This window comes from Orcinus orca, chromosome 12 (genome assembly GCF_937001465.1).
Source record: "Orcinus orca chromosome 12, mOrcOrc1.1, whole genome shotgun sequence".
Classification (NCBI taxonomy): Eukaryota; Metazoa; Chordata; class Mammalia; order Artiodactyla; family Delphinidae; genus Orcinus; species Orcinus orca.
In genome coordinates, this window is record NC_064570.1 from 73,761,639 (window position 1) to 73,787,027 (window position 25,389).

General features: G+C 40.4%; 1 protein-coding gene across 1 annotated transcript; it reads right to left on the reverse strand.

Annotated features, from left to right (window-relative positions):
• Nucleotides 1-12,071: 12,071 nt before the first annotated feature.
• On the reverse strand, nt 12,072-13,163 carry LOC101282648 (60S ribosomal protein L22-like 1). The gene has a single exon (XM_012533131.3). It carries the CDS (start codon nt 13,123-13,125, stop codon nt 12,757-12,759), a length of 369 nt encoding a protein of 122 aa, XP_012388585.1. The 5' UTR covers nt 13,126-13,163; the 3' UTR covers nt 12,072-12,756.
• Between the last annotated feature and the right edge of the window lie 12,226 nt (nt 13,164-25,389).

Here is a 25,389-nt window from a genome sequence, read left to right on the forward strand (position 1 = left end):
AGAAATCCCTTCCAAATAATTTCTCATGGTGTTCTATTCAGAACCTGAACAAATGATATATTAATTTCTGAGAGTGTAACCATCACATCTAACTATTCCAGTTTGAGGTCATATTAGATCCAAAGCAGCTTGGTCCTCCAGGTAAACAATGCCTTTGGTGATTAGGTGTGTACTCATTTTGTTTGGACCTGGAATAAAAATGAAAGACTGGGCATTTCCAAAAATTCCAGGTGCTTCCAAAAGAAGAGAAGATTCTGCTGTTATCCTAAAAATATAAGTCCTTTAGGAGGCACTTTTTTTATTTTACTGTAATACAAACTATTTTGCAATGTTGCTCACACAGCCAGAAATTATACGCATCATGAACTGGAATCAACTGGATACCACATTAGGTACCTATGCCCACATTCCTATTCACAGTGGCCTTAGGAACTACAATCCTTTCATTAGCTGTTTAATTGTCCTGGGAACATCCCGAGTCAATATTTTTATTTCCTGTTTTCACCTGCCAGTGGTGAACATTTTTCTCCGTTTTCTGAACATACAACTAAATTTAACATGGTAGTTATGACAAGACATGCAGGAAGCTGCCCAGGCCAAATGAACTGGAAAACCTGAGCAATTTTAAATGTGCTTTTCTATTTTGAAGGAAGTCTTGAAGTTCTGAAGATCTTTCCTCACCGTGCCCTAATTTCATTGCGATGCCACCATTTCTTTGAAAATCTTTCCAAACATCTGCAAAGTTAAAAGCTAAATCATTTCAGTTCTGTACTATATGAATAAGGCAAACCATTCTAGGGATTTATTTGGATAAACCAATTATAAAACATCTGTGGTATCAAACCCTTTTTACTTTAGCTTACTGAAAGCAACATATGCCAAATAAAACTTTTTTTCTCTTTTTTAAAAAATTTTACTGAAATATAGTTGATTTACAATGTTCTATTAGTTTCAGGTACAGAGCAAAGTGATTCAGTTATACATATATATAAAAATATGTATTCTTTTTTTATACTCTCTCCCATTATAGGATATTACAAGATATTGAGTATAGTTCCCTGTGCTATACAGTAGGTCCTTGTTGGTTATCTATTTTATACATGGTAGCGTGTATATTTTAATCCCAAACCCCTATTTATCCCCTTCCCCTTTAGCAAGCATACCACATGCAAGCTAAACTTTAAATGAAATCATTTTGAGTTACACAATCCTGAAATTTATTTTCATACAAAGAATCTTTGAAACGTTTACAGTTTGTTTTAGCATCTTTTTATGACCTAAAACCTAATTATATTCAGGAAGGGATATTAAGCCATCATACATATATTATCTCTTGGTAAATTATTTTTATCAATCCAACATGTGGTTCTTTTTATCTGAAAATAAAACTCTGCTAACATAAGACGTGAAATATATTGTTTTTCATAATCCATTTTGCATTTCTTTGTTCTTTTCAAACAGATTACATGAAATTCGAGCACAAAAGTGAGCAATGCTCCTTTCGTATAATCTATTAGAATATCCATCAGAGGAACCAAGATGGCAGAGCAGAAGGATGTGCTCTCACTCCCTCTTATGAGAACACCAGAATCACAACTAGCTGCTGGACAATCATCGACAGGAAGGCACTGGAATTCACCAAAAAAGATACCCCACATCCAAAGACAAAGGAGAAGCCATAATGAGACGGTAGGAGGGGTGGAATCACAGTAAAATCAAATCCCGTAACTGCTGGGTGGGTGACTCACAGACTGGAGAACACTTATACCACACAAGTCCACCCACTGGAGTGAAGGTTCTGAGCCCCATGTCAGGTTTCCCAACCTGGGGGTCCAGCAACGGGAGGAGGAATTCCTAAAGAATCAGACTTTGAAGGCTAGCAGAATTTGATTGCAAGACTTCAACAGGACTGGGGGAAACAGAGACTCCACTCTTGAAGGGCACACATGAAGTAGTTTGTGCATCAGGACCCAGGGGAAGGAGCAGTGACCCAAGGGGAGACTGAACCAGACTTACCTGCTAGTGTTGGAGGGTCTCCTGCAGAGGTGGGGGTGGCTGTGGCTCGCCATGGGGACAAGGACACTGGCAGCAGAAGTTATGGGAAGCACTCCATGGCGTGAGCCCTCCCAGAGTCCGCCACTGGCCCCAACAAAGAGCCCAGGTAGTCTCCAGTGTTGGGTCGCCTCAGGCCAAACAACCAACAGGGAGGGAACCCAGCCCCACCCATGAGCAGTCAAGTGGATTAAAGTTTTACTGAGCTCTGCCCACCAGAGCAACCACCAGCTCTACCCACCACCAGTCCCTCCCATCAGGAAACTTGCACAGGCCTCTCAGATAGCCTCATCCACCAGAGGGCAGACAGCAGAAGCAAGAAGAACTACAATCCTGCAGCGTGTGGAACAAAAACCACATTCACAGAAAGGTAGACAAAATGAAAAGGCAGAGGGCTATGTACCAGATGAAGGAGCAAGATCAAACCCAAGAAAAACAAATAAATGAAGTGGAAATAAGCAACCTTCCAGAAAAAGAATTCAGAATAATGATAGTGAAGATGATCCAGGACCTCAGAAAAAGAATGGAGGCAAAGATCGAGAAGATGCAAGAAATGTTTAACAAAGACCTAGAAAAATTAAAGAACAAACAAACAGAGATGAACAATAAAATAACTGAAATGAAAACTACACCAGAAGGAATCAATAGCAGAATAACTGAGGCAGAAGAACAGATAACTGACCTGGAAGACAGAATGGTGGAATTCACTGCTGTGGAACAGAATAAAGAAAAAAGAATGAAAAGAAATGAAGATAGCCTAAGAGACCTCTGGGACAACATTAAACACAACAACATTCACATTATAGGGGTCCCAGAAGGAGAAGAGACGGAGAAAGGACCCGAAAAAATATTTGAAGAGATTATAGTTGAAAACTTCCCTAACATGGGAAAGAAAATAGCCATCCAAGTCCTGGAAGCACAGAGAGTCACATACAGGATAAACTGAAGGAGAAACATGCCAAGACACATAGTAATCAAATTGGCAAAAATTAAGGACAAAGAAAAATTATTGAAAGCAGCAAGGGAAAAATGACAACATACAAGGGAACTCCCATAAGGTTAACAGCTGATTTCTCAGCAGAAACTCTACAAGCCAGAAGGGAGTGGCATGATATACTTAAAGTGATGAAAGGGAAGAACCTACAACCAAGATCACTCTACAAGGCAAGTATCTCATTCAGATTCGATGGAGAAACCAAAAGCTTTACAGACAAGCAAAAGCTAAGAGAATTCAGCACCACCAAACCAGCTCTACAACAAATGCTAAAGGAATTTCTCTAAGTGGGAAACACAAGAGAAGATAAGGACCTACAAAAACAAACCGAAAACAATTAAGAAAATGGTCATGGGAACACACATATCGAAAATTACCTTAAATGTCAATGGATTAAATGCTCCAACCAAAAGACATAGGCTTGCTGAATGGATACAAAAGCAAGACCCATATATATGCTGTCTACAAGAGACCCACTTCAGACCTAGGGACACATTCAGACTGAAACTGAGGGAATGGAAAAAGATATTCCATGCAAATGGAAATCAAAAGAAAGCTGAAGTAGCAATACTCATATAAGATAAAATAGACTTAAAAATAAAGAATGTTACAAGAGACAAGGAAGGACACTACATAATGATCAAGGGATCAATCCAAGAAGAAGATATAATAATTATAAATATATATGCACCCAACATAGGAGCACCTCAACACACAAGGCAAATGCTAACAGCTATAAAACAGGAAATTGACAGTAACACAATAATAGTGGGGGACTTTATAACTCCTCACTTACACCAATGGTCAGATCATCCAAACAAATTTAATAAGGAAACAGAAGCTTTAAATGACACAATAGACCAGACAGATTTAATTGATACTTATGGGACATTCCAACCCAAAACAGCAGATTACACTTTCCTCTCAAGTGCGTATGGAATATTCTCCAGAATAGACCACATCCTGGTCACAAATCAAGCCTCAATAAATTTAAGAAAATTGAAATCATATCAAGCATCTTTTCTGACCACAACACTATGAGATTAGAAATGAATTACAGGGAAAAAACCATTAAAAACACAAACACATGGAGGCTAAATGATACATTATTAAATAACCAAGAGATCACTGAAGAAATCAAAGAGGAAATAAAAAAATACCTAGAGACAAATGACAATGAAAACACAATGATCCAAAACCTATGGGATGCAGCAAAAGCAGTTCTAAGAGGGAAGTTTATAGCTATACAAGCTTACATCAAGAAACAGGAAAAATCTCAAATAAACAATCTAATGTTACACCTAAAGGAACTAGAGAAAGAAGAAGAAACAAAACCCAAAGTTAGCAGAAGGAAAGAAATCATAAAGGTCAGACCAGCAATAAATGAAATAGAAACAAAGAAAACAATAGTAAAGATCAATAAAACTAAAAGCTGGTTCTTTGAGAAGATAAACAAGATTGATAAACCATTAGCCAGACTCATCAAGAAAAAGAGGGAGAGGACTCAAATCAGTAAAATTAGAAATGAATAAGGAGAAGTTACAACAGACACCGCAGAAATACAAAGCATCCTAAGAGACTACTACAAGCAACTCTATGCCAATAAAATGGACAACCTGGAAGAAATGGACAAATTTTTAGAAAGGTATAACCTTCCAAGACTGAACCAGGAAGAAATAGAAGATATGAACAGACCAATCAAAAGTAATGAAATTGAAACTGTGATTAAAAATCTTCCAACAAACAAATGATCAGGACCAGATGGCTTCACAGATGAATTCTACCAAACAATTAAAGAAGAGGTAACACCCATCCTTCTCAAACTCTTCCAAAAAATTGCAGAGGAAGGAACACTCCCAAACTCATTCTATGAGGCCACCATCACCCTGATACCAAAACCAGACAAAGATACTACAAAAAAGAAATTTACAGACCAATAACACTGATGAATATAGATGCAAAAATCCTCAACAAACCACTAGCAAACAGAATCCAACAACATATTAAAAGGATCATACATCATGATCAAGTGGGATTTATCGCAGGGATGCAAGGATTCTTCAATATAAGCAAATCAATCAATGTGATAAACCATATTAACAAATTGAAGAAGAAAAACCATACGATCATCTCAATAGATGCAGAAAAATCTTTTGACAAAATTCAACACCCATTTATGATAAAAACTCTCCATAAATTGGGCATAGAGGGGACCTACTTCCACATAAGAAAGGCCATATACAACAAACCCACAGCAAGCATCATTCTCAATGGTGAAAAACTGAAAGCATTTCCTCTAAGATCAGGGACAAGACAAGGATGTCCACTCTCACCACTATTATTCAACATAGTTTTGGAAGTCCTAGCCATGGCAATCAGAGAAGAAAAAGAAATAAAAGGAGCCCAAAATGGAACAGAAGAAGTAAAACTGTCACTGTTTGCAGATGACATGATACTATACATAGAGAATCCTAAAGATGCCACCAGAAAACTACTAGAGCTAATCAATGAATTTGGTAAAACTGCAGGATAAAAAATTAATGCACAGAAACCTCTTGCACTCCTATACACTAATGATGTAAAATCTGAAAGAGGAGTTAAGAAAACACTTCCAATTACCGTTGCAACAAAAGGAATAAAATACCTAGGAATAAACCTACCTAGGGAGACAAAAGACCTGTATGCAGAAAACTATAAGACACTGATGAAAGAAATTAAAGATGATACCAACGGATAGAGAGATATACCATGTTCTTGGATTGGAAGAATCAATATTGTGAAAATGTCTATACTACCCAAAGCAATCTACAGATTCAATGCAATCCCTATCAAATTACCAATGGCATTTTTTATGGAACTAGAACAAAAAAACTTAAAATTTGTATGGAGACACATTAAGACTCCGAATAGCCAAGGCAGTCTTGAGGGAAAAAAACAGAGCTGGAGGAATCAGACTCCCTGACTTCAGACTACACTACAAAGCTATAGTAATCAAGACAATATGGTACTAGCACAAAAACAGAAACATAGATCAATGGAACAAGATAGAAAGCTCAGAGATAAACCCATGCACCTATTGTCAGCTAATGTATGACAAAGGAGGCAAGGATATACAATGGAGAAAAGACAGTCTCTTCAATAAGTGGTGCTGGGAAAACTGGACAACTACATGTAAAAGAATGAAATTAGAACACTCCCTAACACCATACACAAAAATAAACTAAAAAGGATTAGAGACCTAAATGTAAGACCAGGTACTATAAAACTCTTAGAGGAAAACATAGGAAGAACACTCTTTGACATAAATCACAGCATGATCTTTTTTGACCCACCTCGTAGAGTAATGGAAATAAAAACAAAAATAAACAAATGGGACCTAATGAAACTTCAAAGCTTCTGCACAGCAAAGGAAACCATAAACAAGACGAAAAGACAACCCTCAGAATGGGAGAAAATATTTGCAAACGAATCAACGGACAAAGGATTAATCTCCAAAATATATAAACAGCTCATGCAGCTCAATATTAAAACAAGAAACAACCCAATCTAAAAATGGGCAGAAGACTTAAATAGACATTTATCCAAAGAAGACATACAGATGGTCATGAAGCACATGAAAAGCTGCTCAACATCACTAATTATTAGAGAAATGCAAATCAAAACTATAATGAGGTATCACCTCACACCAGTTAGAATGGGCATCAGCAAAAAATCTAGAAACAACAAATGCTGGAGAGGGTGTGGAGAAAAGGGAACCCTCTTGCACTATTGGTGGGAATGTAAATTGATACAGCCACTATGGGGAACAGTATGGAGGTTCCTTAAAAGACTACAAATAGAATTACCATATGATCCAGCAATCCCACTACTGGGCATATACCCAGAGAAAACCCTAATTCAAAAAGACACATGCACCCCAATATTCATTGCAGCACTATTTACAATAGCCAGGTAATGGAAGCAACCTAAATGCCCATCGACAGACGAATAGATAAAGTAGACATGGTACATATATACAATGGAATATTAGCCATAAAAAGGAACGAAATGGGGTCATTTGTTGAGACGTGGATGGATCTAGAGACTGTCATACAGAGTGAAGTAAGTCATAAAGAGAAAAACAAATATCGTATATTAACGCATATATGTGGAACCTAGAAAAATGGTACAGATGAACTGGTTTGCAGGGCAGAAATTGAGACACAGATGTAGAGAACAAATGTACGGACACCAAGCAGGGAAAGCGGCGGGGGGGTGGTGGTGGTGGTGTGATGAATTGGGTGACTGGGATTGACATGTATACACTGACGTGTATAAAATTGATGACTAATAAGAACCTGCTGTATAAAAAAATAAATTAAATAAAATTCAAAAATGAAAAAAAAAAATAATATCCACCAGCAAGTGTATCTGCAGTGTATTGAAGACCTAAACTTGTTGGAACTAAGTGCAGTATAAGAGCAAACTGGTCTTCCTTTTAAGTCTTTTTAAAACATGCATGATGTACATGAGCTTGATGTCCTAGCCAGAGTAGTATAGAAGAAAAGAGTTGAAATGAACAGCTGGTTCCAGAGGAGCTGGAGGTTTGGGAGGGATGATGCATGGGGGTTCCTCTGGGAGTGGACAAGCACATGGCAGTGAAGGAGAAAATACAGGTGTAACCTGGTGCAGATCCAGGGGCAGGAGGGCAGAGTAGGAAGTCCCAGAACTCACCTCTTCCCTTGAGCACGCCAAAGTCACAACTCCTCACAGAGCAACTATGTATGAGAATAACGTAAGGACTAGCGGAAAAGCTTTTCCACAGCTAAAGACATAAAGAAGGAAACACAACGAGATAGGTAGGAGGGGTGGAGACACGGTGTGGCTCAGGACCCACACCCCTGTATCGGCGACCCACAAGTGGGAGGAATATCATAATCGTAGATATCCTCCCCCGTGAGTGACAGGTAAAAGCCCCACACTGGGCTCCCCAGAGCAGGAGTCCTGTATCAAAACCCAGCAGGGCTTAGTTCAGGAGAACCGGAGGGCTTTGGGAAACAGACTCCAACTCTTACAGGGTATGTGCATAAGCTCACCAGCTCCAAGTCCCAATGCAGAGGCAGTAGTTTGAAAGGGGCCTGGGTCAGACCCACTTGCTAATCATGGAGAGCCTCATGGAGAGGCGGGAGGAAAGTGGGATTCCCCGTGAGGATGGAGACCCTGGCAGCAGCCATTTGGGGGATCTCATTCTACCACAGTAACAACTTACTGGCAAGTGTCATTCTGGAATCCTCTCTCCAGCCTATTAGTGCCAGGGTCTTACCTGTCCACCAGCAAGCCAGCACCAGCCCTGAGCCCCCGAGGTCATTTAGACAGCTATGTGGCGACCCGGCCCCATCCATCAGAGGGCCAGCACCGGCCCTACACCCTCAAGGCTGCTCAGACGGCCAGGCAAATACCCAGCCCCACCTACCATTGGGTCATCTCCAAACCTGAGGCCCTCCAGGCTTCGCAGACAGCTGCACTGGGACCTGGCCCTGCCCTCCAGTGGGCCCACAGACACCTAACAAAGCCAGGCTTTGCAGCCAACCAGTATAGGGACCAGTCCTGCCTACCAGATGGTTGCCAGAGGGAAGTAGTGTGGGGTTAAGGACAAAGTAGGCGAAGGGGATTAAGAGGTTCAAATCTCTAATTATATAATAAATAAGCTATAGGGATGTAATACACAGTTTAAGGAATATGGTCAATAATATTGTAATAATTGGAAACAGATGGCTGCTGTTGTGATTATTTCATAATGTATGCTAATGTCAAATTACAACGTAGTGCTCCTGAAATCAACATAATATTGTACGTCAACTATATTGCAATTTAATTAATTCATTAATTCCAGTGTAACTTGCCAACTGTAGAGCAGATCGTTTGGAGTCACGTGGCAAAGAGATCTTCAGTTCCCAAAGGTATCTGGAACCCCGGGTTTCTGACAGTCTTGAGAGTGACAGGTTTCCTTCAACTGCTTGATTTCATTAGACCCAGTTTCCACCTACACCCATCATAAAGCATGTAGGCAAGTGTGTGGGCACACTTTTCTCAAACTTTACTCAATTCGAAGAACAATACCAAACACAATGGTCTAGCTTTATAAGTAGCCATTTATGTATCTGAAATAACTTCTCAATACAGTGGAAAACTGAGAAATCACCCAGATCATGCAACATTTTAGGGCTTTCAAAAGAGTTTTTATGGAGTACATTTATAAATGCTATGCATGTATGGAATAAACACATACTCATAAAAAGATTTCTCTGCTTATACAAGTATTTTCACCCTCAAAATAATCATTTAACAAATGGTCATTAAGTACTTCAAGATGCCCAACAATATAGTCTCTCTCTCTCATTTTATTTAATTTTATTGGAGCACAGTTGATTTACAATGTTGTATTAGTTTCAGGTGTACAGCAAAGCGATTCAGCCTCTTAACCCTGACAACAACCCTCTAAGCGGATCCTATTATTATCTCCAAAGAGCACAGAAAGATAAAGCATTGTGTTCAAGACCAACCAGCTAGCAAATGGCAGAGCCAGGGTCAATCCCAAGCAGTCTGGCTCTGGAAGACATACTCTTACCACACCACAATACAATATCTGATCTGATCTAGTTATGGAGGCACTATTCTATCCATTTTTAGATGAGGAAATTGAGACTCAGTGGGGTTAAGTAACTTGCAGGTTTATCGGCTAACATGTGATGGACACTTTCTGATTCCAAAATCTATGCTTATCACCACTTATGAGCTCATAAAACCACTACAGCCTCCAAAATAGAGGACCACTGTGTAAAATGTGAAAGTTACCGTGACCACGAACTACAACAGAAGCAAAAGTGAACAAATTATGGTAGCAGCCTGATCCACTCCATCTCGCTGAGGAGGTTCACCCCTCGATGGGACCAGTGTGTCTACTAATCACCTGACCATGATCCCAGGCTAACCCTGCCACCAGGCCCAGAGCTACGACTGTCAACACTAGAGATGGCCTTGGCTTTCCCGATCTTTACAGGTCCACAGAGCAGTTTCTCTACCTCCAGGAGCATCCACAAGGCCAGGCAGAAGGAAATTCAACCCAAATTGGATTCAAAATGGGTATTTCCCACCAGCCTGAGTCAGGAATTGGGAGCCCAGTGACACCAAGGAAAAGAAAAGCAGATCACAGATGAGAAGACCTTTGCAACTGAAGGTGTTTTCCTTCTAGATGAACATTTTGGATTTCAGAGTGCATGCTTCCTGCTAAACTCAGATGGGCCTGGCCTCTGCCCTGCACAAATGAGTAGGAGAATTTTGAACTCAAACATGAATGCACAGCAACAGGCCTCAGAGTCTACAGCTCAGGCCTGCCAGGAGGCCCAGCCACTTCACATGCCATATGTGCCCTGCTTATCCATCCGGTTTAATGGAAGAGGCCAAACCAAACAGTGAAAACAAATGGCGGAGTAGAGTCTTCTGCCCTGGCCTTGAAGTGCACACTGACCTCACCTTGCAGAGTTTTTCTGTAATTCGTTCGGGTTATAAGTAGTTTGACAGAAAGTCTTAAAGGCCCAAGCGATGCAAAGCTTTAAAAGGGAAGAAAAGTTCCAACATTACAGCTGATTAGCAGACTAATCACCTTACCTCCATCTTCCCATTTACCATATTCCTCCATCAAGCAAAACCTGAAATTCAGAGAGACCATGGAAACATGTAGTTTAACCCCATGTGAACCCAGACCAAAACAATTTATATGACCACCACAAAAGCCTGGGGATTATTAGATTATGTCTTAGACAGAGGATTGGGCTCACTTATTTAAGCAAAACTCAAACAAGCACATTTCAGTGTAATAAGAATCCACAATCTCTGAAAGGTCTTAATTATACTTTATGTAATTTCTACTTTGATTAACTTTAGTTTACTTTCTGAAACTAATATATCTCTATGGCTGATACTTTCATTGAAAAAATATATATTATATATTATATTGTATATATATGTTATATAATAAATTTATGTATATTACATCATATATATTGTATAGATTTGTATATTGTATTTTTAAATATTATATATACATACATACATATATATATAAAGTCAATTTCAACAGACCAAACATTAGCCTTGGTCTATATCCAGTTTCTCAGCCTCAGCACCAATGACATTTTGGACCAGATAGGTCTTTGCTGTGGGGGAGTAGCCTGTGCATTGCAGGACACTTAGCAGTACCTCTGGCCTCTACCCACTAGATGCCAGTAGCACTGCTTCCATTTGTGAAAACCCAAAACGTCTCCAGATATTGTCAGATACCCCTCAGAGGCAAGTCAAAATCATTCCTTGTTGAGAGCCACTGATCTGTATGAAACTGAGAATAAGTTTTGAATACTGAGCAACCCCTTCTCATTCATAGGCAATTATTCAGTAATTGCTATTACTCTAAATTAATGGTTCCAGGTCATGAGTAGACCTATTGTCGAACTTTTTAATCCAAGTTAATCATTTTTCTCCTAAGTTCACAAAAATGATTTTATCATGGTTTTGCCTTTCTGAATATCATGAAAATCCAATCATACACGGAAGTCTTTGTATTATATAACAGAATAAAGATACATTTGACTTATGAACATCGTGGAGGTTAGGGGCGCCAACTCTCTGTGCAGTTGAAAATCCACGTATAACATAGAGTCAGCCTTCCAACTACACGGTTCCTCCATATCTGTAGTTCCACATGCACGGATTCAACCAACCAAAGATCATGTAGTGCTGTAGTATTTACTACTGAAAAATACCCTCGTGTACATGAACCGGCGCTGTTCAAACCTAGGTTGTTCAAGGGTCAACTTCACAATATACATACATATGCTAGGCAACTACATTTTAAAATTCTTAAAATCTGAATTTTCCAAATTGTTTTTAAGTCTACTGATAAGACTTCAGAGTTTGCTCAAGAAGAGTATGGGGTTTTCTTCAAATCCAATAAAGTCTACAAAAACTCAAAACATGTAAATTAATGTGATTTTTTTTTTTAGAATTTAAATATTTTATTATATAAAGTTATACCCAAAATTGTGCTTCATTTTTTCACTATATACTTTAACTCAAGGACATTTGTAAAAGTAGTACACTTCAGAAATCCTGGAAGAAATTCCACTAGCTATAGGCTATTTAAATACCGCTTACAGAAAGTACTAAAAACAACAACAGGGGAGTACAAATGAACTTATTTACAAAACAGAAGTAGAGTAACAGATGTAGAAAACAAACTTATGGCTACCAGGGGATAAGGGTGGGGGGATAAACTGGGAGATTGGGACTGACATGTACCCACTACCATACATAAAACAGATAACCAATAAGAACCTGCCGCATAGCACAGGGAACTCTACTCAATACTCCGTAATGGCCTATATGGGAAAAGAATCTTAAAAAAGAAAAGGAGTGCATGTGTGTAACTGATTCACTTTGCTGTACACCCAAAACACAACATTGTAAATCAACCACACCCCAATAAAATTTTTTTTAAGTATTAAAGGAAAGCCAGCACCATATAAACAGCATACACTTAAATCAAAGAGATGAATGCTTAACAGACAGAGTCATGTTTTTTATTCACTGATAAACTAAAGGTCCATTTCAAGATGTTTTCTTGTATACTTCATTTGTTTTGTTAGCAAGCAAAGCCCTGAAAGGGATGGCTTCATCTAGTCCTCAGACTCGGACCCATCTTCATCTTGACTAATCTGCAAGTAACGAAGTTCATAAGTCTCCTTGTCAGATGCGACCACACGAAGCCAATGACGAAGATTGCTCTTTTGAAGGTATTTCTTGGGAAGGTGTTTCAAATATCTTTTAGAGAACTGTTTCTCAGAAACAACTGTGATTTTATTCTTGAAGCATTCAATGTGAACGACATTCCCAAGATATCCGGTTTTTCCATTCACTTTAACCTTCTCCCATAGAAACTGTTCAAAATTTCCAGAACCAAAAATTCCATCTTCTACTGGATGAGTAAGGTCCAGATTAAACTTCCAAGTTGACTTCTTAGGCTTCTTGTCTTTCTTCACCGCCATCTTGCACGCCGGCAGCGTGATCCAATGTGATTTTTAAAATATATGTAATGTCAAAAATACGGTCAGTAAGTTGGGTCTTTAGAAACCTCTGTTTTTGTCTTTCCCACTATACTGGGCTTCATGAGAAACATTAAGATGAATCACGCCAACATAAGACTTCACTTGAAAAGCCATGTCAGTGGTAGAGGTGGGGAAATAAATAAAAAATAAATTACTGCCAACATTTGGTATTTAGGAATGGTTTCTACATAATGGGTAGATAAGAAGGAGAAAATTTTGAGAAAAGCATCAAGCCAGTAAAGTATATGGTGTGTTCAGACAAAGAAAACTATTTAACTAGTCTGGATTATAGAACTGTAGGCTCTATGCAAAGCAAGTAGGTATAGGAGCTGGGGGAAGAAGATATGATAAGGAAAAGTGAAAAAATAAATAAAATAGTTGAAACCAGATTATAGAAAGCCTACATGTCAGATTAATGAGACTGGTTTATTCTGTAATCTGTAGGAAACAATTGAAGAAAATGGATCAGAAAGACCAGAGTTAGGTGTTAAGAAGATGGACTTTGTCTGTACCTCAAACACTGCATCCATCTTCTACCTACATCTAAACTACTTGACCATCATCACCTATAGGTAAAACCTGGTCCCTTAAGGAACCCTGGTTTGATTCTGAGACCTAGGATCAAGTCACTTTTCTGACTTACTTGCCTCTCAGTTTGTGCCTAAGGGTTAAAAACAGTTTGTCTTATTTTAAGACCACATCCACCTTATTCTCAACTCTAGTAATTAGGCCCTGGTTTATTCACTTTATTTATAGCCCTATTGACCTCAGGACATATGGGGTGGAGACTGATCCCTGAAACGACACTCGCTCACCACAGGAAGTAAAATCCAACTTGCTATGGCTATGGCCTGGCAGACATGACTTCTCTTCTACTGTCTGGGTCCATCTTCCAGTCTCGCTTGATCGGGCTTCCATGTGGTCATGTTTTTCCAGCTTCCACTGATACCCAATGGCTGCCATCAAATGACTCCCTGTTGCCTTGCTCTGTAGACACTGAATTTTGTGACACTCTTCTCCCCACTCCCGGTACCACCCAAGTGGGCAGGTTTATTACAGGCCCAGGACCACATGTGCCTTGCCTCACTGAGGTTAACCCTCCATGCACCGCCTGGGTAGGTGATGACAGATAACTGGCAGGCATGAAGGATGGATGGGAGGAAAGAGAAAAGCACCAAAAAGGTTAGTAAGGAAGCTAGGTGCAGTACTGAGGGTGGCCCGAACCATACTAATCATGTTCCTTAAGACAGCTAGAAAAATGTGTTTTAATGCAAAAGCAAACGATTTTTATAATATGTTTTATATGAAAAAAAGTCTTTTCATAATTAAATATGGTACATAAAATCCCCCTTTTACTGTTCTACACTTACTATTTTAACCTAAGACCATTTTCAGTCCAATCTCTTATAATATCACTTTACTTTCATCATTACAGTCTCTTTTTTTCCAGATGTTACACTTCCTTTAAATAGCTGCAAAGATGTCCAGTCAAATTAGCCCTTCCATTTTGAAAGTGAAAAGCTCCAGTGAGCAAAGACAAACTTTTATGGGAAATTGGTTAATAAAATGCTGTCTCATGAGAGTTGGACCTTCAACTAGAAAAGTGATTCTTAATGTTTAACATCTCTTTCTGCGATCTGAATTCTTCCTGCAGTCACTGAAAATTTTTTCTGGTCTAACCACAACTCATCACAGTTGCACACATTGGGATTGCTTTTTTACTCCCCTATTTAATTAAAAACTAAAACAAACAAACAAATAAATAGGCTCTGCTAAAAGAATCCAGCTTGGTTGTATCATTATGTGTCATTATTTTACTTCAACCTCAGTAATTATATTTTCTTGCCATTTAGCCAGACTGGAGTGGTTCTCAACACTGGCTTTCAAAAAAAAAAAAATGCCTATAAATTAATGTAAGTAAACAGTGCCTGAAACAGTGCCTTATATAGTAAGAGCTATGTAAGCACTTACTGGTATTATTAACAACCCCTGGACTCCACTTAAAACAAACTGAATCCAAATCCACGAGATTAGGTGCAGTCAATGTCCCTAAGCTCACACACTGGAAATTTTTCCAAAGCTCTCCATGTGTTCCAATGAGCAACTGGTATTAAGAAGCACCGAGGTTTAACCAGGTGCCAATGAAACAAATCCTATGGCTTAAATCTCAAAAGAGCTGACCAGTCCCATGCTATGCCCCACCAATAAGAAAAAAATCTACCATTTGCCAGGCACTGTGCATATCAAAGAAGATACAAAAAATGATTAAGACAATCTCTACCCTCAAGCAACACTAGCAATGAGTTAGGTGAAACAGACCATAGCCAAATAAATACAGAGCAATTCTTTAAGGGTAAGAATAGTGATATTAACTAAGAATGTGAGTCAGACAAAGAAAGGATCAGCCAATTCTACTTAGAAGAAGCAAAGAAGGCTCCCAGAGAAAGAGAAACTTGAACTGACCCTCAAGAGATGAATGGGAGGGACTTCCCTGGTGGCGCAGTAGTTAAGAATCCGCCTGCCAATGCGTGGGACATGCGTTCGAGCCCTGGTCCGGGAAGATCCCACATGTCATGGAGCAACTAAGCCCGTGCGCCACAACTACTGAAGCCCGCACACTAGAGCCCGTGCTCTGCAACAAGAGAAGCCACCGCAATGAGAAGCCCGTGCACCGCAATGAAGAGTAGCCCCCACTCGACACAACTAGAGAAAGCCTGCGCACAGCAACGGAGACCCAATACAGCCAAAAATTAAAAATAAATTGAAAAAAAAGTATATGTCAAGGTTATTAAAAAAAAAAAAGATGAATGGGATTGTGTTGGGTAGAAAGAAGAGAAAGACATAGATCTAAAATGTACAGCAGGGGTGAATAGCATAAAAGGCCCAGGGACCTATGAAGAAGTAAAAGAGTTAAAGTAGAAGATGTGCTGAAGGTGACGCTGGACAGATTGGAAGGGCCTGAAAAACCTGGCCAAACAACTGTGACTTTTCCCTGTAAGTAAAAGGAATCCAAGGAGGCATCTTAAGAGAAAGAGTAACACAATTATATCTACAATGTATATCTCTCCCATCTTCTTATATCAAGGGCAGCAATAAAGCTACACATTAGACGTAGGCTCTCACACATTAGACGTGGGCTCTCACGTGGTCACCCTGATATGTTCAGCTGAAAGCAGCTTCTCCATTGTGCCTTCAGCCAGTTCTCTTGAGGAATAAAGACAAGATGTTTTAGAAAATAAATCTGTGTGTGTGTGTGTATGTGTGTGTGTGGTACGCGGGCCTCTCACCGTTGTGGCCTCTCCCGTTGCGGAGCACAGGCTCCGGACGCGCAGGCTCGGCGGCTATGGCTCATGGGCCCAGCTGCTCTGCGGCATGTGGGATCTTCCCGGACCGGGGCATGAACCCGCGTCCCCTGCATCGGCAGGTGGACTCTCAACCACTGCGCCACCAGGGAAGCCCCTAGAAGTTAAATTTTTAATCATAAGCCCAACTAAGCTAAGAAAGTTATTCTACAAATCTCCTTTTTCTCATTTCTTTCCATGGAAACAAATAAAAGAAATGTTTTTGTTTTTGAATGTAAGCTTCTACATTAGATCCATCCAAGATTTTATATAAAATTGTTCTGCAAAAAAACTGAGAAGAGAAAGTGTGAATCTCACAGATGAAAGAAATTGGCTCTAAAAGTAACTATACTTGAGGAAGGATATCTTGCAGTTATACGCTTCTTAACAGAATCTTTGAACATAAGTTTTTCCTTTCAAAATAAGAACTACACATAATAATTTATTCATTTAAGGTAAAGGGTGAATGTATCACTTTAATAACAGTGATAGCAAATATTTCTTGAGGGCTTAGTATATGACTAGCATAGGGCTTATCGTCCTCACTACAAATAGGTCAGTACTATTTTTAAAGTCTGTTTTACAGATGAGGAAACTGAGGATTCATACTGTTTTTAAAAGTGTCAAAAACTGTCAATGGTCTGTTATTTTGCCGTACTTGAAAGCCAGCAAGTTAGCCTGCCTGTTTCATCAAAGCTTGCAGAAGACAGGAGATTTCTGGGTAAGAAACAAAGGACTTTATTACTCACAGCACTAGCAGTACACAGAGAATCAGCATTGTCGTTTGCCAATTTCCTGAACCCCAGTTCCTAGAGAGCGACCCGAAGAGGGTCCGGTGAGACCTGCACACACATAGACCAAGTTACAGGAATTGTATAATGAGTTACAGGAATTTTTATAACGGACACTAACATGCCTGCCTTTTGCTCCAGAAGGAGACACTGTCTCGTTCTTCAAAGGTGATTTACTAAACAAACATGCTTGAAACAAATTCTAAAACAAAGGTAGTCAGTGCCTCTGCCTGAAAGGTGTGAAGACACACAGAGAACCATGGAGAAGTGTCTCCCGACAAGTTGCCCAGGTTTAAACAATTAGTAATGGTAAAACCAGGAACCTGCACACATGTCACGTGAGCAGCAGAGCTTTAGACTAAGGTATCAGAAGCAAAGCATCAAGGATACCCTGAGTTTTGTGGACCTTGAGAATCTAGATATTCTAATCATTTCAGAAGAGGATGAACCGAAAAGACTTCCAAGGAGCCTCAACAGTCAACAATTGGCTAAGAATTTCTCCTTTTAAAGGTAGGAAAATGGAAAAAACATATCCTCTGGAGGATCTTAGATCTCTTTAGGCAGTGAGGAAAGTCTTAGGCATACAGAGCATAATAGTGCCAGAAAAAAAAAATAATAACATAGGATGTTCTTGGATGTTGTCTCCAGATATTGAGTTTTAATTCTAGCCTGACTTAAAGAGTAGATGAAAGATATTTCAATACTATGTCAATAGTGGAGCTGAATATGCTCTTTTCCCACCATAAGCTATTTTGGACCATTTGGTTCTCCATTCAGGAGATCTCGAAGTATGATGATGATTTCTGTCTTCCTTCAGTCTAATGACTCAGGGATTTTCTTATTTTGCTCGTCAGAAGGGAACAAAACTGTTGGCTTAAATACAACAAAAGCCCATGTCTGCTCCTTCTGGCTGCTCCAGGCTTGTCAGGGATGCTTCTGGCTGTGTGTGGAAAGCCACACCCCATCCTGGGTCAAACGCATCTGGCATTCCTGTCAATCTCTTCCTGGCCCTCGATGGCCACTTGGTAGCTCACCGTGCAGGGGACTAGGAGACAGTGTTGCTGCGGTCTGGGATCGAAGTCGATGAAAACACCCACCCCCTCACCAAGGTCTACGTGTATGGACACCCGGACTGCTAGATACTGATAAATGGGTCTTCATCTGTTCAATACCCATACCTTATTTTTTGATGATTGCAACATCCACTGCTGAAGGTAAGCACTGCTGACTGACCTCTTAGAACAGCAGTGCTGACTTGGAAAAGGGAAAGAGTTCCATCTGGTCTTAACATGTAAACACTCAGCATAAGTCTCAGTAGGAACGCCGGCTTTGAGAGATTTGAATAAGGCTGTACACCAAAGCCAAAGACTCATTTCTGCACGTTGCAAAGGCCAGTTTCCTGCTCTGTGCTCTGTACACAGCCATGCTCAACAAATGAGACCGGCTGGAGATCCCTTTCTGTTCCGGAGAAACAAAGTGTTAAGTCTGCCATGGGTCAGTGAAATCATTGTTTGCTCTAGAGCATGCCCAAGAAGAGGGGGGAGATTGAGTCTCTCTTCCAGGATTTGAAATCTGTCCTAAATCCACGGCCCATGCAGATGCTGGTATGCTGCTTGGTATTTGGGGATTTCTCGCTGATGAATATAATATGGCCAAAGCCTTGCTTGGCTGCAAAGAGAAACCAGAGAAAAATAAAGATGTGCTTTTGTTGGTAACATATTGTGGGGTCGGGATGTTGTTCTAGTGACTCACTTGAAAAAAAAGATGTGGTAGGAAAACTAAACTCAACCCCATGACAAAGCGCTATGGCTTTTGTTTAGTAAGAATTCCAGCCAACTCACTGGCCAGGATTTTTTTATATAGGCTGGGTCTACGTGATTCCAAAATATCCAGTACATTTAATTCTAAAATTTGCTTCAGGAACCTGGCTATTTTACTTACGGAATGTTAAACCTGAACTTAACTACTTTGGACAAATAATATATACAGCATATACACTGAGTGACTATTTGATTAATTAACAGTGTCCTGAAAGTTTTGGAAGCTTTGGTGTTTTACTGACAGATTGATAGAGCTTAGAGCTCCTGGAACCCACTCCCCTATTATCAAGTCTGCTTTTTGGCCTTTAGATTAGGCAATATATTTTCAGCTAGAATAGCCCCATTGTCATTGGGATGGAGGAAATGGGGTTTTCTGCGTCTCCTCCAATGGGGAGGAAATTGGGGTGGAGGGTGTAATTGACCATCTCAAATTCATGCCTTCCATCTTTGAGGCTTTCTGCCAAGTGCTTAGTTTTTGTTTGTTTGTTTGTTTAACCCCTTTATTAGAGTCTTTGTTTTAGTCTGAGCTTTTTTTTATATATTAATGATTCTTCCATAACCATCATTCATGACATACGCATTCCTATCTAAGCCAGGTTACCTATCTCTCTTACCTTCATGTGGAACAGAGTTTCCTTCCATCTTCACCTTTCAAATATAGCCTATACTTTAAGGTCCAGTTCAAAGCTATCTCTTCTGTAAAAATAAGTATGAATTCCCTCCTGTACCATGCAATGATGCCAACAAAACTATGTCTGCAGTTTTATTATAGCACACTGCCCTGAGTTATAGCTCTGTGTGTCCATGGCTGTGTTACCACTAACTTGTTAGCTCCTTGAGTTTGGCACTTCTGTTTCCCCTAAGGGACCCATTTTTCTTCCATTTCATAGCTTCATACCCAGCTCAGTTATTCACCTGTAGTAGGTAAGTCAACAAGTAATTTTTGAGCTGAATCATGCCCACATCCTCCAAGTAAATATACCAGATGACAAAGTGATGTGAGGGGTGGGGTGATGGCGGGGGGGGGGGGGGGGAGAAAGAAGGAGGGAGGAACGATGTCAAATTGGAAATCCAACCTGATTTAGCATCTAATACATAATTAGTCATGTTGGCAAATACCATAAGGAAAAACACTCAAACACGATTGCTCTGCATTTTAAAATGCCTTATTTTTTCCTTTAGTATATTTATTCCTACACAAACAATATTTACTTTTCTCCTGATTGAAACATGAATGTTTCTACTTGGCTTCCTTTTGGACAAACTGCTTCAGAACAATCCAATTCTGGTAATAAAGTAAATCTTCTCACTGCCCCTGATCAACAACCCCATCCTTTGTTTTAAAACAATAATTTGATGCCTAAATAACGCCTTTCCCTCAAGGCAATGAAGAGAGAAGACAAGAGCCAGTGAAAGCTAATGTAAAACAGCACCACCAGCTAAAACTCAATTCACATCAGGATGGCAATGACTCTGAGTGGCCGGTAACTGCTACAAAAGGACATACTCAGAAATGAACTAGCTGCAACATAGGAGTGAATCTTCCCATACGTTGAAAGAGGTAACCCTGTCCCAAACGCACTTTTTATAAGATTCAGTATTCTTCTGGAATTCAGGAACCAGATCTTTTTCAGAGTCAATCACTGACCCGCTGGGAATTTTATTTTCAAATGTGGGAATGTTCACGATTCATGCTTTTATTGACGGTTGACATTCTTTCAAATGTATGACCCTGGAGGTTTGATGGTCCTGGTTTTTTAATAGAGGTTTAAATGACCCCACCTTTTTGATCCGGTTTGATTATTAAAAACAGAGTCTAGGGATTTTACACTATGCATCACAAATTGTGAACCTCTGGACTCTGCCAACACTGTACTTGAGATTTCTAACGCTTAGCAATTTTCTAACGTTGTGGTTGAGGTCATCTTAGAAAGACCTACATTTATATTTTCCCCTTGTGATGCAAAATCAATACTTCAGTGTCTGAGCAAAAGTGAGGCACCCCATTCACGCTAGCCTGCTGCGTGAAAATGTAAATGGGTAGGCAGCAAATCTCTGAGTGTTATGGAAACACAGACGCTAAAAGTCTTGCTGATTGCTGACTCTCTTGTTGGAAATATTAAATTTGTTCAGGTTTTATTTTTTTTTAATCTCATCTTTCTGCACTCCTTTTTTTTTTGAGGAGTTTCAGGAAGAGCATGCAGAATGACCAGAAAAACCTATACTGTTCTTGCAACACTTTACATAAAAATTTCCGTTTAACTTTCCACATGCTTTCTGCAAAGTCAAATCTTTCTTTTCTTTCTTTCTTTCTTTCTCTCTTTCCTTTCTTTCTTCCTTTCTTTTTCTTTCTTTTCTTTCTTTCTTTCTTTCCCAATGCTAAGACAATCAAATAGCATTCAGTATACATCAATGAAAATACTCATGATGTGTTAGAAAATCCATTCCCTGAGAAAATGTCACAAGGGAGACTAAAAATAAAGTGAAATCTCTAGACTTTAGGATTCTCTTGAAAAGTTGCCCACAATGTCAAAACATTCCATAGTGGTTAAAGTACAGAGAAAATTAGCTATAATTTACCTAGGAGAGCCGGAAGATTTACTCCTGTGCTGGAGTATGTTTTTCATAAAGAACAGCTGCGCTCTGGTCCCAGGGGACACGTCCTCTTGCTGTCTGCCATGGGACACCTCATTCTTAGAGGTCTTCCTTTGTCAGCAGTGGTTCTCAAACTCAAGAAAGCACCCAAGCTCCCTGGAGGGCTTGTAAAAATGCAGACTGTGGGGTTCCACCCATAGCTTTCTGACTCACTAGATCTAGGGTCTGGCCTGAGAATTTGCATTTCTAACAAGTCCCCAGGGGCTGCTGACTGCTGGTCTGATGAGCACACTTTGGATGCCAGCCTCACGAGAGAGGGTCTTGAAGCAGCTAATTGGACAGCATTGCGGGGAGTGAGTGGAGGGGCCAGGAGGGAGCTGTAGAAAGGAGGTGAGCCTGTGAGGCCTGAGAATCAAGGGGCAACCCTGACAGCCCATCTGTGAAGGACAATTACGGTCTTAGAAACGTTCCATGTGGCCACGTTGAACCAAAGGATGTGAGAAGGAAGAAGACATTGGGAAAAGGGAAGAACTGCAAGAAAAACTTACAAAGGAAAAAGAGAGATCACAGACCAAGCCCTTCCTAAAACGGCAGCAACTGAGACAGATCACAAGGAAAACTACGATCAATCTTCCAGTTCTCCCCTTTTCCACTCTCATGGAACGTGGTGGAAGCTTCCTTCTACAAGAAAGCCAAACAAGTGTGAATCTCAGTCCACTGACTGAAAGGGACAGGAAACACCATCTTCCCGATTATCCAGTACTCAACTGAGCTGCCGAATCCATGTGCTATGCCAGCTGGCAAAACACACCCTCAGTTATATGTGACGTGTCCCCCTGAACTCAGGGCTGTGATGCTGCAAGTTCAAGGGCCGTAGGCCAGGCCCAGGCGTGGCACAGAGTTTAGGGCTCTGTGGTCTTCAAATACTGGCCATCAATCCTTGTAAGTCATAGTCAGGATGTCATGGGCTCTGTTCCACAGCCCCCTCTGCTCTCCTGTGCAGGGCTATATGCAGAGGATCTTCCATGACTTTCCTGCACACCAGTCTGACTCACAACCCCACAAATCCATCCTCCACCACATTCCCGTTACCCGCTTCCAGGGAACAGAGCTGCCAAAGGCTGTTTCCGCCTCTCCCTCGCTCGGGCTGGAGGGGAAACTTTTCCACTTTGTGGTCGGGAAACACATCCCTAATCTCCCCAATGTCCAGACCTACCCTTCTCTGGGGTCCTACAACCCTTTCTCACTTTTCCTTCCTTCACAACTTTTTAAATGTTCAGGATTTAAGTCCAAATATCTGAGAGTCCAAAACCGCCAGGAGTCACAAATGTCGAATATATAAGAGAAGCATGTCAGGCATATACGATAAAGCATGATGGAGAGGGCCGTGCACCGGACAGGAAGCAAACCTTGAAAAGAATGAATATTAATCTTTTCAACTGTCGAGGCCAAACAACACTCATATTGGGGCCAGTGGTACAGCAGGCTTCTTGTCTGTGAGTACGGCTCCATTTTATGGAAAACGAAAATGTGATGTCTGCTGCTTCTTTCCTCTTGGCTATTCCTGAGGCCCTGAATATCGTGCAGACACTATTTTCTGGAAGGCAGGGATTTTGCCCTGTCTTAGTCAGTGCTGTGTCTGCAGCAGGTAGAATGGTGCCTGGCACTCTGTAGATGCACTCACTAAATATCTGCTGAATAACTGGTTCAACAAAGAAATAAATGCACGCATAGCAGAAACAAGTACAGTAGTATCCTAAAATATTACCCAGCTGTATTGTCCTGAGTCTATACACGTCACACTGCTGATTAAATGCCACACTGTACAGAAAAGCAGGTGGCATGGGGATTCAGTATAAGGGACATTTACAAGTCTGTATATTTCCATGAGCACCGAGAACTTTGCTTTGCTCTGCCCGCCACACCACTGCCTGGACATAGCAGGAAAATTAAAAATGCATGATGAAATGCTGAATGTATTGGACTGAAGTTAAATTAGGTAAAAATGTTTATGTCTGACTGTGGCCTGAGTGGTGGCTAAAGTGAAACAGAAACTTGAATAATATGAAGTATAGATGCCGGTGATTTCAAAGAAAGTCGAGAAATCATCTGAGGAACCCAAGTTCAGGATTTAAGTCCAAATATCTGGGAGTCCAAAACCGCCAGGAGCCACAAATGTCACATATATAAGAGAAGCATGTCAGGCATATACGATGAAGCATGATGGAGAGGGCCGTGCACCGGACAGGAAGCAAACCTTGAAAAGAATGAATACTGAAACTTGATGAATGCTGAAAACTTGATCTGAATGAATCTGTGCTGTGCTTCTCACATTCTCTCAAAAGCTGTCAAACTTGACTTTCCCTTGGGAAAAATCATTGTTTTATTGCTACCACCTATTTGCCTTTCCACTTCAGCCAGCCTCTGGAGCTCATGGTTTTTGGCCTGCAGCTTCGTCTTTTTCCTAAAGCCATTCTAGGAGACCCTGATCCACTGGAAAGAAGGCTAACGTCTCTGATCTGCATGGTTGCTTCCACCCATGGACTGCTTCCAGTGGTGAAACATTTAGCACACGCACTCTGATAAAACACTCCAGAGGAAGAAGAAACTTGCTATGGCAACTGTTCATTGTTTGTGAACCTCTGCAATGTTTGTCCTGTTAATATTGCCCAGTTTGAGGAATACTTTGGAAGAGAAAAGAATATTTAAGAGTCCACGTGTCTATCAGCATGAATGTCTGGGAACCCTTGTTCATTCCTACTTTGCAGCAAGGGTCCTCTCCACCTATTTGGGTCCTGTGGTCTCTATTTCAATTAAGTGCACATTATAGGCTACCTTCCCATGGACCCACTCATCCAGGAATTTTCATTACCTGACTGCTGAGGCCGAGAGGCAATGCATAAGAGCTGCCACTTACAGCCCAGGGAGAAAGATCATGAGATGTGCTGTGAGGAGAAGTGGGTTGCAGTGCCAGGTCCATCCCTTATCCATTTGGATTTGTTTAATCACTAATCTCTAAAACATATGCCTTAGTGAAGATTTAAGAAAAAAGGTTGCAGGACAGTTGTGAGGTGCCAATGAAAGAAAAGTCTGAGGAAGCACTTTGTATGGAGTAAACAACAGTAAAAGTGTTAGTCATTGCTGTTGATGACATTAAAACTGTTATTATGTTATTATGAATGGAGTGGGAAACCAGAAGGAAGATGTGATGGGGAATTAACTGTGGCAGTAGCAGGAAAACAGGAGGTCCAGGATCCTGTGATAAGTGGTAGTGCGGGGAGGGGAGGATGTGAGAGGAGGGAACCAGGGCTGACTAATCACTGTGTGAATAATCTGCTAGTCACTGCCCCATAAAGAAGAGAATAAACAACCTGGCCTTCAAAAGGGAGGGGGTAGAAAGATGAAGCACTCACTGTGAAACCTTAACAGTTTGTGTCATCTTTCTAACATAGCTCCATGAAATCACCAGAGGTGGAGGAAGAAATAAGTTTGAACATAATGTAAGGAAAATCAATAAGTGTGACAAGAAACCCTGAATTCTGGCTTTTCTTGTAATTTATGGTGGATAGCAAGGAACACTTTTTAATCCCTTCTGTAGTCAGCTCAGACTCAGAGAGACCTAGGCTGTGACAAAGACTGCCAAGAGGGCTTCTCTGG

Bases quoted from the DNA above. Each gene is read 5' to 3' on its own strand.
- LOC101282648 (XM_012533131.3), bottom strand. From the start codon at position 13,125: ATGGCGGTGAAGAAAGACAAGAAGCCTAAGAAGTCAACTTGGAAGTTT.